The sequence below is a fragment of the Mobula hypostoma genome, chromosome 17, assembly GCF_963921235.1.
Source record: "Mobula hypostoma chromosome 17, sMobHyp1.1, whole genome shotgun sequence".
Taxonomy (NCBI): domain Eukaryota; kingdom Metazoa; phylum Chordata; class Chondrichthyes; order Myliobatiformes; family Myliobatidae; genus Mobula; species Mobula hypostoma.
In genome coordinates, this window is record NC_086113.1 from 43000576 (window position 1) to 43016569 (window position 15994).

At 41.5% G+C, this 15994-nt stretch overlaps 1 protein-coding gene across 2 annotated transcripts in view; it reads left to right on the plus strand.

The window, feature by feature from the left end:
• The first annotated feature begins 2892 nt into the window (after positions 1-2892).
• The window catches only part of ropn1l (rhophilin associated tail protein 1-like), a 106149-nt gene continuing 93047 nt past the window's right edge, over positions 2893-15994 (plus strand). The window contains exons 1-2 of one of the 2 annotated variants that reach the window (XM_063069353.1): positions 2893-2990; positions 13894-14029. In XM_063069353.1, the coding sequence (XP_062925423.1) occupies positions 13899-14029 (131 nt within the window). In that variant the 5' untranslated portion in view covers positions 2893-2990; positions 13894-13898. Of the gene's footprint in view, positions 2991-4073; positions 4258-13893; positions 14030-15994 lie in introns of those variants that run through there. The other variant, XM_063069352.1, reaches the window with a different exon arrangement.

A 15994-nucleotide genomic window follows, 5' to 3' on the forward strand; every position in this document is an offset into this window, starting at 1 on the left:
AATGCTGCTGCATGTCTTCCACGTCTGCAGGGGCCAGTCGCTATGACCTCTCTCTAAACGGGGTGTCCTCAGTCACCTGGATAGTGTGATGAGTGCACTTGGAACAACCCACATCAAACTCACCAATGGAAAAGACACTTTCCAACTTCAACATCTTCTCTACCAGCCTCCTTTTCCAACCCGGCAGCACCGGGGAGTCCCCCAAGTTGAATAACTCAGTGGGCAACTTTTCCCCCTTTTCCAATAGTTTCTCCCTGCCCTGCCTCATTGGGGGCACTAGACATTACCATCACCGGGAACAAATGTGCCAGGGGCATCCCCACCTGAAGGTGACCTCCCTCTTCATAGTGTTCCTGACAATCACTGCCATCCTGCTCACCTGTACAACTGAGGGTTTCTGCAATTCAGACCTCACCAGTACCCCAGCAGGAAATTCCGACTCCCCCTCATGGTCTTTCAGAGCGTCCACTAAGAGGGCTTCGCCCTTAGGCACTCTGGGAAATTTGGGGGTCCCCATCACTCTCGCTACTTCCCCGGGCCGTACCACCATTGGCTTAGACTGGGTGAACCACACAGTCCCTCGTTTAAATTTGGTTTCTGGCCCAATGCTGCCATGCACTTCCTCAAAAGCAGCTCGAAACATTGGGTCGCCAAAAAGCTCTCACCGGCCTTCTCCTTGCGGTGATGTGAAATCTTATTTGCCTTGTTGACATTGAGGTAGAGGTTATTTGCCTGGCTCTTCCACCTCCTCTTGGTAGGCCATTGTTTGTGATGAGCCCACCACTGTCAGGTCATGGGCGAACTTGATGTGATTGCTGTGGTGTTTGGCTGTGCAGCAGTGGGCTCAGCACCCAACATTTGGTGGGGGGGGGTGTTGAGGGTGGTAGGGATGGAGAAACCGTTGGGCATCCTGGAGTGACAGTACTTTACTCTGTACCTCCTCCTGGGTTAACAACGGACCCACTGTATCAGCTGGTGTATTACCTACACTTGAGAATGTAAGAACAGGAAATTAGCATCAGTGAAGATTTCACAACACTCGGAATAGCCCAGAAGCAAGATGTAAAGTAGTCACTAATCTTCAGAACAATTTGTTCAAGATGACAGGTGATAACATTCAGCATCTTCAAAAGTGTATATTTTAGGTTCTAGTCAGACATTTATGAAATTATTTGAGGAAAATTGTGTCTTGCTGCAATTGCAATTAGAATGATAATCTTTATGAAGATCCATATTCCAATGCTGTCTGACATTTATTGGCAAAACTATCTTATGTGAAATGTATTGTTTTGTGGAAGAGGTATAGTGCAAAGACACAAGATTACTATAAATCACAAAGCAGCACAATAAAAACAATAATAAGGCTGTGTTATTGGACACTTCAAAAATCTGGTGGTGGAGGGGAAGAAGATATTTTTGACAGTGGGTCTTCAGATCCATGTACCTCTTCCCTGATGGTGGTAACAAGAAGAGGGCATGTCCCTGAGCCTCAAGGTCCTTAAATTTGGATGCCACCTTGTGGCACTGCCTCTTGAAAATGCCCTTGACAGTGGAGAGGGTTATGCCTGTGATCGGAATGCTCTCCACTGTATATCTGCAGAAATTTGGAAAAAATCATTGCAAGCATACTAAATCTCAAACTCCAAAACGAAGTAGAGCAGCTGGCGTGGTTGACATCCAGCTGCTCACCCTTTCCACCAAGTCAAGTCAAGTTTATTGTCATTTCGACCATAAGCTGCTGGTACAGTACACGGTAAAAACGAAACAACGTTCCTCCAGGATGCCGGTGCTACATGAAACAACACAAAACTACACTAGACTATGTGAGACAGCACAAGGCTACACTAGACTACATAAAACAACGTAAAAACTGCACTAGACTACAGACCTGCACAGGACTACATAAGGTGAACAAAACAGTGCAGGGCAGTACAATAATTAATAAACAAGACAATAAGCACAGTAGAGGACAAAGTACAATATCATAATCAATGATGTCGATGTCAGTCTAGACTCTGAGTATTGAGGAGTCTGATGGCTTGGATGGACTCAGTGAAGACTCGTGCAGGTTTTCCTAACTTCTTCATACTGAAGTTCACAACTAATTAATTGTGTGGTCTGGTAAAGATGAGTGCGCGTTCTTGTGACATCACTCAACCAGCCGAACTATTTCACTGCTATGCGCCCTGTCGCTATCTGAGATTTTTGCCAACAGTGGTGTCTCTATAAAGTGTTTGAGCTGTGTTTAGTCACAGATTCATGCATGCAGAGGGATAAACACACATCCTTAAGATGTGTCTGTGTTAATTTCCAGCGAGGATAGAATGTTATTACTGAACCCAATGAGTATGTCGCTCTGTTTATAGAGGGGAGTATAGATGTCTAGGTTTAGAAGCTTGGTTGTTAATACGGAGAGGTTGGTGGTATTGAACTCCAAGTTGTAATTGATGAACAGCAGCCCATGTGATTTGCATCAAATTGCTGTGTGGATGCATCACCATGTCACAATGTAATCTTTAATCATACTAAGCTCTGAAAACACCGCAGTAGTCTAAACCCTTGCGTCCTTGTTGATGCTGAACTAGCAGGTTTTCTGGTCCTTTTAATACACAAACATACCATTGTGTAACATTTGTAAAGTACATTAAAAGTATTAGAAAGACATCATTCCATGAACTTTGAGTTTAAGAAGAGCTTAGGGAAATGGGACTCCGGTGAGTTTAAAGTGAACATGGAAAATGGACTTTGAGTTTAAGAAGAGCTTAAGGAAATGGGACTCCGGTGAGTTTAAAGTGAACATGGGGAATGGACTTTGAGTTTAAAGGTAACATGGAAAACCGAGCCAACTCCTTAACCATCACCACCAACACAAAATCGGGAAGGAACTCAGCAGGTCAGGAGGCATCTCTGGAGGTAATTCGAGGTGGAGATTTTGGCTCAAGACCCTTTCATCAGGACTGCAAAGGAAGGGCAGAAGCCAGAATAAAAAGGTAAGGGCTTAAGATGGCAGGTGAATCCAAGTAAGGGGAGGAAGGTGGGTCGGTGGGGCCGCGGGATGAATGGAAATAATGTGTGAAGCTAGGAGGTGATAGGTCGAGGAGGCAAGGGGCTGCAGGAATCCCGCCCAAGAGACCTTCTGCTTGTTCCACCTATCACCTAGCTTCTCAAGTCATTTTCTTTCATACTCCCCTCCCTGACCCATGTAATTCAGTGAAATACATTAAACAGGCATCACTTCATGCTCTGCCGTGTCCCATTGCGACTGTATTTCAAAGCAACACACAGAACGCTGGAGGTCAGGCAGTTCCTCCAGCGTTCTGTTTGGATTTGGATTTCCGCTGTTTGCGACTACTGTATAATTCAGCTACACAGTATACCGCCTCCAACTAATGCCTCCTCGACTGCATCACATTGTTGAATACGTAGCCTTCAGCTTGTTCACCTCCAATTCTTTTCAGTTTTTTGTAATCAGACAACTTTTGAAATCCAATCTCATTTACCACAAGTATGGTTAACTAATCCAGCCACATATCTCTAGTATCTCTAGGATATCACCTTGGTATGATTGTTTGTCAACATTTAAGATCAAGTTATGATCACTGAACTTAGTAATTTCAAAAGATCTGAAGTGATGCGACTGTATAAAGTAAAGCTGACAGCTTGAATTGTTTTATACCGAACATTACACTAATACTAACCTGCGTTAAATATCCTGTATTGCACTGTGTTGAATTGTATTGCACTGAATGTTGTGTGATGCTCAATGGCTCATTGTTATGCCACGCACTATATTGTACAGAACTGTACTGAAGTGAATAGTACAAAGTTGTGTGCCATCCTGTACTGGATTCAGTTCTGATTTAGTTTGGAAGAGCTGGCCCAAACGTAACGAACATGGTCGTTCTCTGTTTCTATAGTGTATCGGTCGGAAATGCACTAAAATGCTTTAATTACGGTTTCATATTACGGTGAACCTCTGTTGGGTTATACGTGACGTCAGACGACAAATCGCCTGATCATGATGGCCGGTGCCCTAGCAACCAGAAAGCGGTGTGACGAGGGTCACCTAGCAACCGCCGACAGGAAACGGGAGTGGGCCAGCACTGCCCATGAAGGCCGCTTACCTTTGCTGAGTTTCATGTAATAGATAGGGGTCCTCAGTTACAACAACGCCGTCATTATTGTGAGTGTGGTGCCATAGTAACTTCTCCTGGACCCAGCGGGTGTATCAAGTGCAATTGGAGGCCGCATTAGAAGGTGGGTCCGTGGGAAACGTGTGTATCAATTGGGTGCAAACCAAACGGCCGCAACGTTAAATTAAGTAAGTGGGAAAGTGGTTGTAAGAGAGGAGCTGTTGCATTAGTAAAATCAATGATTGTTTGATATCAATATTCGCGATATTGATGTTGCTACCGAAGCCAGTATGTATTGCCCATTGCTCAATATTCTTTGAAAAGGAGGCGGTGAACCACCTTCCAGAGTCTCCGCAGTTCTTCTGGTGAAAATCCACCAGATGATATTGAATGGATTTCTGGACCGAGACTCAGCAGCAGTGAAGGACCAACGACACACTTCCAAATTAGGATGGTGTACTACTGGAAGGAGGATATCCAGCCGGAGAAAGAGAAAGGCTGCAGATGCTGCAAATCTAGCGCAACGCACACAAAATGCTGGAGGAACTCAGCATCTAAGGAGGAAAATGAACAGTTGACTTTTCAGACTTCACAGAATTGGAAAGTTAGAAGCTCCGAGTTCCTCCAGCACTTTGTGGTGTCATATAGGAATATAGCAGGGAAACATGTCCTTCAGCCTAATATGACAGCCCAATTTAGCTAGTCCTATTTGCCTCTGCTTGGCCCTAATTCCTCTAAAGCACTTGCAGCCCTTGCTTCTTGGTGGTAGAGCTGTAGGCATGGAGGGTCCTGGACAAGAAACTGCAATTTATTTTGTAGTTGTTACATACTCTGGCAGAGTGTGTCATTGGGAGAGAGATTGAATATTTAGCATTGAGCATGAGGTTACTTTGTCCTGAATTGTGCCAAGGTTCTTGATAGCCTTTGAAGCTGCATTGAATTTGGGAAGTGGACGGTATTCCATTATGGTCTTGACTTGTAAAATAAAAATCTGAAGCTATTTGAAAACTGAAATAACATAACTGATGATGGCAGCACAGATAACATCTGTGGAAAGAAAGGCAGGATTAAATTCTGACCTGCTTTATTAATGGTGGGAAGTCTATAAGATATCAGGAAGCAAGTCCCATGTAGCAAGCCCTCTCACCTTGTACTCAATTGTTTATGTGGCTTATGCCATTGACTTTCTGATGAGTGGTAAGACCTAGTTGTTGATGGCATATACTGCAACAACAATAATGCTGTTGAGTGCTGAGATTATGTAGTTAGGTTCCCTCCTTTTAGTGATGATCATTATCTGGTACTTTAATGGCATGACTGTTTCTCTCATTTATCTGCCTATGCCACAGCACGGTCTAGTTCTTGCTGCTTGCAGGTCTGGGCAGTATTATTTTCTGTGAATTTCCAAATGGTATGGAACATAGAGTAATTATCAGTAAACATCCCACAGTCAAACTGATGATAAAAAGAAGGCCATTGATGAAGATGGTTGGGTCTGGGATACTTAAATGATGTTATGCAGCTTGAAAATTTCGTCTGCAGCACCGGGGGATATGACGCTACCCTCTGGAGCGTTTTCCCCATAATAACTCATTGCACTCAGTCTTGCTATTGCATCATGACCCCAAACTTGGTCAAATGTTACCTTGATATTAAGGGTGGTAATGGCTGACTTCACATCTGGGAGTTAGCTCTCAGGTCTATGTTTACACCAAGCTTTCAGAGAAATCTGGAATGAGTAATGCTCATTAGTGATCAGGTTATTGGAGAGTAGGTGCCACTAAATAACACTGTTAAAGACCTCTTCCATCTCTTTGCTGATGATTGCGAATAGAAGTGGAAGTGGGTATGGCAGATGGACTTCAATCCAGAAAAGTGTGAAGTAGTACTTGAAGGCAGAGAGCGAGTTTTGTCAAACACCTCTGCTCTCTCCGCAAAAAGCGGAATTTCCCAGTGGCCAACAGTTTTAATTCCTATCCCCGTTCCAGTACTAACATTTCTGTCCATGGCTTCCTCTTCTGCCATGATGTGGCCATTCTCGGGCTGGAGGAATAACACCTCATATTCTGTCTAGGTAGCCTTCAACCTGACGGCATGAATATCAATTTCTCCAACGTCTAGCAATTTTTTCCCCTCTCACTTCCTTCTTCAATTCCCCCACTGTGGCCTCTTGCCTCTTCTCTTCATCTGCCTATCACCTCCCCTGGTGCCCTTCCTTTTTCCCTTTCTCCCATGGTCCACTCTCCTCTCCTATCAGATTCCCTCTTCTCCAGCCTTTTGCTTTTCCATCTATCACCTCCCAGCTTCTTACTTCATCCCCCTCCCCAATCCACCCGTCTTCACCTGTCAACCGCTAGCTTGTCCTCCTTCCTTTTCCCACCCCCGCATTCTTATTCTGGCATCCTTCCCATTCCTTTCCAGTCCTGACGAGGGGTCTCGGCCCAAAGCATTGATTGTTTGTTCATTTCCATAGATGCTACCTGACTTTCTGAGTTCTTCCAGCATTTTGTGTGCATTGTACAAAGTTAATGGCAGGATTTTTAGCAATGTGAAGGAACAGAGGGGTCTTGGGGTCCAAGTCCATAGATCCTGCAAAGTTGATGTGCAAGTTGCTAGGTAGTTAAGGAAGGTGTATGGTGTGTTGACCTTCATTATTTGGGAGTTTGAATTCAGTGAGCTGAGAGGTAATGTTGCAGCTCTATAAAACTCTAATTTAACCACACTTGGACTATTTTGTTCAGTTTTGTACACTTGTTACAGGAAAGGTATGAAATTTTAAAGAAAATGCGGAGGAAATTTACCAAGATGCTGCCTGGATTAAGAACATATCTTATGAGGAAAGTTTGAGCAAGGGCTTTTCTCTTTGGAGCGAAGGAGAATGACAGGTGACTTCATAGAGGGATATGAGATTATGAGAGGCAAAGATAGCGTTGACAGCCAATGCCTTTTTCTCCAAGGGTGGCAGTGGACAATACTAGAGGACTTCCTTTTAAGATGGATGGAGGAATGCTTAGGGGAGATTTCAGAGGGAGGTTGTTTACGCACAGAGTGGTAAGTGCCTGTATGCACTGCTAGGAGTGGTGGCAGAGGCTAACGTATTAGGGACATTTAATAGACTCTTGGCTTGGCACGTGGATGAAGAACAGTGGAGGTTTGTGGGCTGTGTAGTAGGGAATGGTTAGGTTGATCTTGCAGTAGGTTAAAAAGTCAACACAACATCATGGGCCAAAGGGGCTATAGTGTGCTGTTTTATGTTCTGTACTGTAAGTGAAATCAATGGGTGTATTGTTAAAATAAACGGGTGTAACCGTAAAGTGAAGGATGGTCAGTGAAGAAAGTACGAAAGGTCTGAAACAGCTGGGTAGAATAAATACACAGAATAGTGAAATCAGGGTGTATCCATACGGATTGGTGAAATAGCTGGATACAATAGTGAAATCAATGTGTTTATTAGTGAAATGGGTACAATGTGGAATAAATAAATGCTGTTAGGAAATTAACACATATCACAGTGAAATAAGTGTTTGCAACTGCTCTTTAAATAGGTGTATAGTGAAATAACTGAGTGTATGAATAGGTGGAATAATGAAAATAGAGAATGCATGTTGACCGTCTTCAAGCTACTGCTCATAAACTTCAAGTAACACAAAAGAAAATTATTGCCACTTGGAATGTAAGAACCCTATATCAAGCAGGAAGATTGGACAATGTGATAAATGAAATGGAAAGGCTAAAGATTAACATCATGGGAATTAGGGAAGTTCGTTGGACAGGTGCTGGAACATGACAGAATAGAAATAAAACATTAATTTATTCTTGTGGAACATCCCATACTAATGGAGTAGGAATTCTAATGGATGAAAACATGGCAAAAAGTGTTTTAGGACATTGGGCAATATTAGAAAGAGTGCTCCTTGTTAGATTCACAGGACAACCATTTGATTTAGCAATTACACAGGTATATGCACCAACAACAGATGGAACAAATGAAGATATAGATAAATTCTATGAAGAACAAGCAAAGAATGGATGCAAATCTCAAGATATTGTTATTGTCATGGGAGATCTAAATGCTAAAGTAGGACAAGGTGCCAATGGAAATACCAGAGGAAAATTTGGACTGGGGAAAAAAATGAAAGAGGCGAGAAATGGGTAGAATGGTGCAAGATGAATAATCAGGTCATTATGAATACCTACTTTAAAAACCATTCAAGATGCTTATGGACCTGGAAAAGTCCAGGTGATAACACCAGAAATCAAATTGACTTTATTACTATAAACCAAAGATTTAGAAACTCAGTGACTCAATGCAAAACATATGCAGGTGCAGACTGTAATAGTGACCATAACCCAGTAGTATGTCATGTAAAAGTAAAACTTAAAAAACTAAAGAAGCAAAAGCCTGAGAAATCCCTTGACTACTTGCATTAATCAAAGAAGAAAACTTAAGGCAAAAATTTACAATTGAAGTAAGGGATAGATTTCAAAGTCTAGAGATAGAGTCTGTTGAAGATGATAGCAATCATGTAGAAATGAAGTTTAACTCTCTAAAGGATGCCTTGGTAGAATCAGCAAAGTCAGTGATTCCTAAAAAAGATAAAAGCACAAAGAATAAATGGATGACAGATGAAATCAAAAATCTAATGGAAGAAAGAAGACGGAAGAAAGCAAATCCTAAAGAATATAAGTCCTTAGATAAAAAAGTTAAAAGCTTATGTCAAAAAGCCAAAGAAGAATGGTTAAACCAGGAATGTGAGCAATTGGAAAGAATCCTTATTACTGATCCAAAAAGGTTACACCAACAAATCAAGAATATCACTGGTAAAAAGCTCCTCTGTTCTTCAGGTGGATGTTTTAAAGCAAAGAACGGTACCATTATCATGGAAAAAGATGAGATTATGAACAGATGGAGTGAGTATGTTCAGGAATTGTTTGAAGACGATTGAGGCGAGAAACCAGAAATTAAGAAGAACATTGAAGGTCCAAGTATTTACAAATCTGAAGTTTGTAATGCAATAAATAAGATGAAGAAAAAAAAGGCAGCAGGTCCTGATGAATTAGTAATAGAACAAATTATTGCCCTTGAAGATTCTGGAATTGCAAAACTTACTGATTTAATCAATGACATTTATGAGACTGGAATAATACCAGAAAAGATGAAAAAATCTGTATTTATCACTCTTCCTAAGAAACCTGGAGCAATAGAATGTGAATTACATAGGACCATAAGTTTAATGAGTCATATCACTAAGGTACTTCTAAGAATTTTGATGACAAGAGCTAAAAGTTAAGATACAAGCTGAAATAGGTAAAGAACAATGTGGTTTTGTGAAAGACAAAGGGACAAGAAACACGGTATTGATGTTAAGGATACTAACAGAATGAGCTATTCAAGTGCAAAAAGATTTGTACGTTTGTTTTATCGACTACACAAAAGCATTTGATAAAGTGAAACACAATAAGTTATTCGATTTATTACAGGAAACTCTAGATCTAGATTCGAAAGATCTCCACCTAATCAGAAATCTGTACTGGGAACAAACTGCCACTGTAAGAATAGATGGGGAAGTGAGTCAGTTTACGAAAATCGAGGGAGGCATTAGACAAGGGTGTGTTTTTTGCCCTGATTTGTTTAATGTGTACAGTGAAACAATATTACAAAAAATAAGAGACATCTTGGGTATCAAAGTAGGTGGTGAAAACATCAATAATTTTAGATATGGGGATGACACTGTGTTAATTGCAAGTACGGAGGAAGAACTACAAAACTTAGTTGATATAGTTGTTGAAGAAAGTGCAAAAATGGGTCTATCTATCAATTGCAAAATCACAGAATGTATGGTGATATCCAAAAAGAAGGAGAATCCTATCTGCAGGCTGAAAATAAATGGGGAAGACATAAAACAAGTACAAAACTTTTGCTACTTAGGAAGCTGGGTGACATCAGATGGCAGGCGCGACATGGACATCAAAAGAAGAATAGGGATGGCAAAAGACACCTTTACGAGAATGAAGAGTATACTGACCAACACTAAACTAGGCATGACAACCCACCTCAGAGCACTGAAATGTTACGTTTATCCAGTTATGTTATATGGCTCAGAATGTTGAGACAATATCTAGTAACATGAGGAAATGAATTGAAGCAGCAGAGATGTGGTTTTTGAGGAGGATGCAAAGAATATCATGGATGAAATGAATATCTAATGAGGATGTCATGAACAGGGCAAGCACAAAAAGAGAAATAATGTATGAGATCATGAAAAGGCAACGTAACTTCATTGGACATGTGATTAGGAAAGAGGAGTTAGAATGCACGGTAATTATGGGAACGATTGAAGGGAAGAAAGCAAGAGGAAGACAAAGACAAATGATGATGGAGACAGCAGCCAGAGAACTGGAAATGAATACCAATGAATTGATCCACTTGACCTGAAACAAGAATGTGTGGGCCACGGCAGTCAAAGCTCAAACTGGGCATGGCACCTGATGATGATGATGATGATGATGAGGCTAATAAAACAAGAAGATGCAATAGTAGAGCTAGTGGGCATTTTAATGAAATAATTGAGTGTCAGAGTGAAATAGGTGGCTGCAAAAGTACATTAGGTACATTAGTGAAATGATAATCGGTGCATGTATTGTACCTTCCCCTGAACCTACCATTAACACCTCAACACCTCCACATACCAACTGCTATTGTCCTGATCTTCACCTCCCCCAGCCCCCACCTTCCACCAACTCCCCAGTCGTCATGGACACACCTTCAATGAGCAGACGAGAAGAGTGCGTGGAGTTCTCCAGCGCATTTTCAATCCAAGTCTCAGCCTGGAAAGAGTCCTGACTGTGTGGAAGACATTGTGTGCTCCCAGTACCCAAGAAGGGCTGACCAAAAGTGCTACAGCCCCCATTGCTGGGGGAGAAGCTCCATTCAATGCAGATTGGCCCTTCCATTGTATCCTTGGTAATGGTCTACCGAACTGGCAGACCACAGTTTGTGCAGCTTCTGAGCTGTGTGCCAAACAAGGCTATAAGCAGCACCGGGGCCCCATGAAGGACTGTATTGGCTCCCTTCCTGTTTACCCTGTATATCTCGGACTTTAGATACAACACCGAGTCATGTCATCTACAGAAGTTCTCTGATGATTCAGCAATAGTTGGGTGTATAAAGGGAGGACAGGAGGAAGAACACAGGGCCCTGGTGGAGGACTTTGTCAAATGGTGCAAGCTGAATCATCTGCAGCTCATCATCATCAAGACAAAGGAGATGGTGATGGACTTTAGGAAGACTAAGCCTGCATTGCCCCCTGTTACTATTGATGGTGAGAATGTGGATGTGGGAAGGACCTACAAGAACCTGGAGGTGCACCTGGATGACAGACTTGAGTGTAGCAGTAACACAGAGGCTGTGTACAAGAAGGGCCAGAGTCAGCTCTACTTCCTGAGGAGACTGGGGTCCTTTGGCATATGCAGGCCTCTCCTTCACGTGTTCTGTCAGTCTGTTGCTGCCAGTACCATCTTCTCTGTGGTGGTGTGCTGGGCCAGTGGCATCAACATGGGTGATGCCAACAGGCTCAATAAACTGATAAGCTGGCACTGTTATAGGAGTCAAATTGGACATCTGTCATAGAACAAAGGATCCTCCAGAATATCCTGGCAATTCTGTTTCTCACCTTCTGCATGCCATCTTGGCTGAACAGAGGAGCACTTTAGGTAATAGACTAATACAACTGTGCCACTCCAAAGAGCGCTATATGAGGTCATTCTTACCTTCGGCCATTAGGCTCTATAATGAGTCAACCTATAGCTGGGGAAGTGATGCTGCCTGGCCTGCTGAGTTCCTCCAGCATTTTGTGTGTGTTTCTGCGCAATACTGCCATCACTTCTTATCTGGATGGTGTGAATATGTGCCAATTACTGTATAATATGATGGTAATTCTTGCACTTCCATCTTATCAGTGTGAACTTGTAGATCTTGTAATCTTTGACTTGTAAGTCTTGTGCATATTATCTTTAAAGTAATTTTTAAAATTCTTTCTGACTTCTCTTCTAATATTTGTATATCTGTTCACTTATAATGCTATTGTGACACTAATTTCCTTTGAGATCAATAAAGTATATTTATCCATGAAACAAGTAGGAGGAAAAATGAACAAAGTGGGAAATATCAATAATCATCTAATGAGGGCATCAAGTGAAAGATGTTCAGTAATATAGTGAATTATTAATGATACTGGGGACATCTGTTGTAACATTGGTGTTTGTGATGTTCCCATATACCTGCTCTTTCTTTATTGTGGTAGAGGTCACAGGTTGACATGGAATAGTACAGCATAGAAAAATGCCTTTCAGCCCATCATGTCTGCCCCAACCAAACCATTCTAAGCTAATCCATCTGCCCACACATGGTCCATATCTCTCTATTTCAGAGGTTCTCAACCTAGGGTCCATGGACCATCAGTTAATGGTAGAGGTCCATGGCATAAAGAAGATTGGAGACCCCTGCTCTTTTTCTTGCTTGGTCATGTGTCTGTCAAGATTTATTCTAAATGTTGCTATAGTATTTGTTGCTACCACCTTTTTTGGTAGCATATTCTAGTCACTGACAACTGTCTGTGTAAGGAAAAAAAAACTTGCTTTGAAAATCTCCTTTAAACTCCTCCCCTCTCACCTTAACTTTTTGCCTTTTAGTGTTTGACATTTCTACCCTGGGGAAAAGACTGACCGTCTAGCTTATCTGTGCCTTTCATAAACTTTTTATTAGGTCTCCAAAGTTCCATGGAAAATAATCCGTTTGCCCAACCTCTCCTTTATCCAATAAAGTAACAACCAGGTGATAGAAAAGAACCCCTTCTGCATCCTCTCCAAAGATTGCACATTCTCCCAGGACCAGAAGCTTAATACAGTATTCCAAATGTGGCCTAACCAGAGTTTTGTATAACTGCAATATGATCCCAACTTTTATACTCAAATGCCATGGCTAATGAAAACGAGCATACCGTACCCCTTTGTTACCAATTCACTTTTTCACTTTAGTGCTTAAGGAAGCACCAAATTTGCTGCTGGGGTCTGGAGAGATTTAACTTTCAAGCCTTGTATCTATACTCAGGTTCAGTGACTGTCTTTGCCATCCAGTTCTCTTATGTTTGGCAGAGTAAGCCATCCACTTTGTGTTTTACAACTGAAAGTTATTGACAACTTTCTTTAAAGGACACAAAACTCAATAGCAAATTAAAATTGAATATTTCAACAATGCTTAAATATATTTTTCTGGTAATTCAGACTTTTAGCACTGAATTCCTCACATTTATGCTCCTGAAGAAGGGTCAGCCTGACACGTCTAATGTTTATTCCCCTCCATAGATGCTGCCTGACTGGCTGAGTTTCTCCAGCACATTGTGTATATCGCTCTAGATTTCCAACATCTGCATTACCTCTTCTGTCTATGAAACACTAGCGTAATAGTATTATTACACTTTCAGACTTGCCAGCAGGAACAGGTGAGTCAGAAAAGAGCACTGGAACTAGGGTCCCAGTTGTCAGAAGACAGCATGGCAAACGTTATTCGGTGAGCTAGGTGCCAGTACATTGGGATTTCTGGGTGGTCAAATTACAGATTGTCAGAGTTTTACTCTATCTGTAATTAGTTTTGAAATTTAGTTTCATTTTTTAAACTCACTGAACACAACCAGTATCAATTATGATTTGTGTCTCCTTGATAAGTTTCTGTTGTACTTAGTCATCTATTAATTCTTTTCAGCAACCATGCCACTTCCTGATGTTATGTTCTGCGCTCAGCAGATTGAAATCCCCCCTGAGTTTCCAGAGATTTTAAAACAGTTTACAAAGGCTGCCATCCGGACACAGCCACATGATGTTCTTCAGTGGTCTGCTGCGTGAGTAAAGCCTTTACATCATCTAACAGGTTTAATATGACAGCATGTTTGTCATGGAGAAATTAAGGTCAAGAGCTAAAAAGAATATGAAAGCTTTAGGACTGTTCAATTATAGCCATATCCTGACAACATGGCTCTGAGAATCTGGATATATGCGTTGAGAAAGGTGCTTTAGTGGTTGTGTTATTGCTCTATTTCACTCTTGCCTATATGATTAAAATTAAAACATCTCCAGCAATATCTTCCAATCCTACTCTTACACTGCTGTTGTTGAGGGTCAGCCAAAGACTTGAATTTCCACTTGTTACTCCTTCGTGTACACAGTGCCTCGGGTTCCCAATCTTTTTTATGTCGTGGACCAATAGCATTAAGTAAGAGATCCGTGGACCTCAGATTGGGAACCCCTGAAAGAATGTTATGTAGTTAGTCCATTAATTTACTTTCAGTGATAACAGCCACACTACTCTACTGCCTTTTGTGATCCTCACAATGTCTCTCTGTGTTCAGCACGTCTGAAGCAAGCAGCACTTTCTCCATTTACACTGGTGAGGTCATTTCTTCAAAACCTGACACAAACTTGTACTCTATCATCAATCTTCCCATCCATTCTTTTGGGATGGTTATGATTAAAATAAATTGCTGCCTTGTGCCCTGGGCCACATTAACTCTGCATTATGAATCTACCTACTCTTACTTCTGATATATATTTTGCATCTACTTTTGTCTCACCCTAACTGTAGTCAAAACTCTCAACCACATCTTTTATTAATTTCTAATTGACTATTTCAGTCCCCAGCTATATGACCTCAGGGCTTCCAATCTGACTGTATGCCTGTCCCTCTCATTCATGTTTTCAACTTGGGAACATGGTTGGTATTTATTATCTGCACTTTGGCTGCAAATATTCTTCTGGGCAGATGTATTACAATCCAGTTGCTATGTTCAAAGTTCAAAGTAAAAGTATTATCAAAGTACATATATATCACCATATACAACCCTGAGATTCATTTCCTTGCAGACAATCACAGAAAATAAGAAACATAATAGAATCAATGAAAGACTGCAACCAAGAGAATGACAAACAGCCCACATGCAATCAACAACAAACTGTGTAAATACAAAAAGAAAGATAAAAAGGAAATAATAATAAATAAGCAAATACTGAGAATCTGAGAGGAAGGATCCTTAAAATGAGTCTATAGGTTATGGGAACAGTTCAGTGAACAGGCAAGTGAAATTATCCCCTTTGGTTTAAGAACCTGATGACTGAGTGGTAATTACTGTTCCTGAATCTGGTGGTGTGGGACCTGAGGCTCTTTTGTACGTTCTTGCTGCTGCCAACAGGAAGAAGAGAGCCTTGAATGGTGGTGCTCCTTGATGATGGATGCTGCTTTCCTGTGACAGTGCTCCGTATAGGTGTGCTCAGTGGTGGGGAGGGCGTTATCTGTGATGGTCTAGGCAGTGTCCACTACTTGTAAACAACAGGAATTCTGCAGATGCTGGAAATTCAAGCAACATACATCAAAGTTGCTGGTGAACGCAGCAGGCCAGGCAGCATCTATAGGAAGAAGTGCAGTCGACGTTTCAGGCCGAGACCCTTCGTCAGGTCCTGACGATGTATGTTGGTCCACTACTTGTGTAGGCTTTTCCATTCAAGGGCATTGGTATTTCCATACCAGGCCGTGATGCAACCAGACATTATGAAGTTGCCTCCATATTTTGATGGTCAAAATGAGCATAAAAGCCATTGAGATCATCTGGGAGACGACACATCTATAGAAGTTAGTCAGGGTTTTAGATGACATGCCAAACTTTCGCAAAGTTCTGAGAAAGTAGAGGCACTACCATGAGGGTGCCTCCATATTTTGATGGTCAAAACAAGCATGAAAAGCATTGAGCTCATCCTGGGAGAGCAACCTTGTTGTGACTTATGCCACTTGGTTTCACTTTGTAGCATTCAAGCCT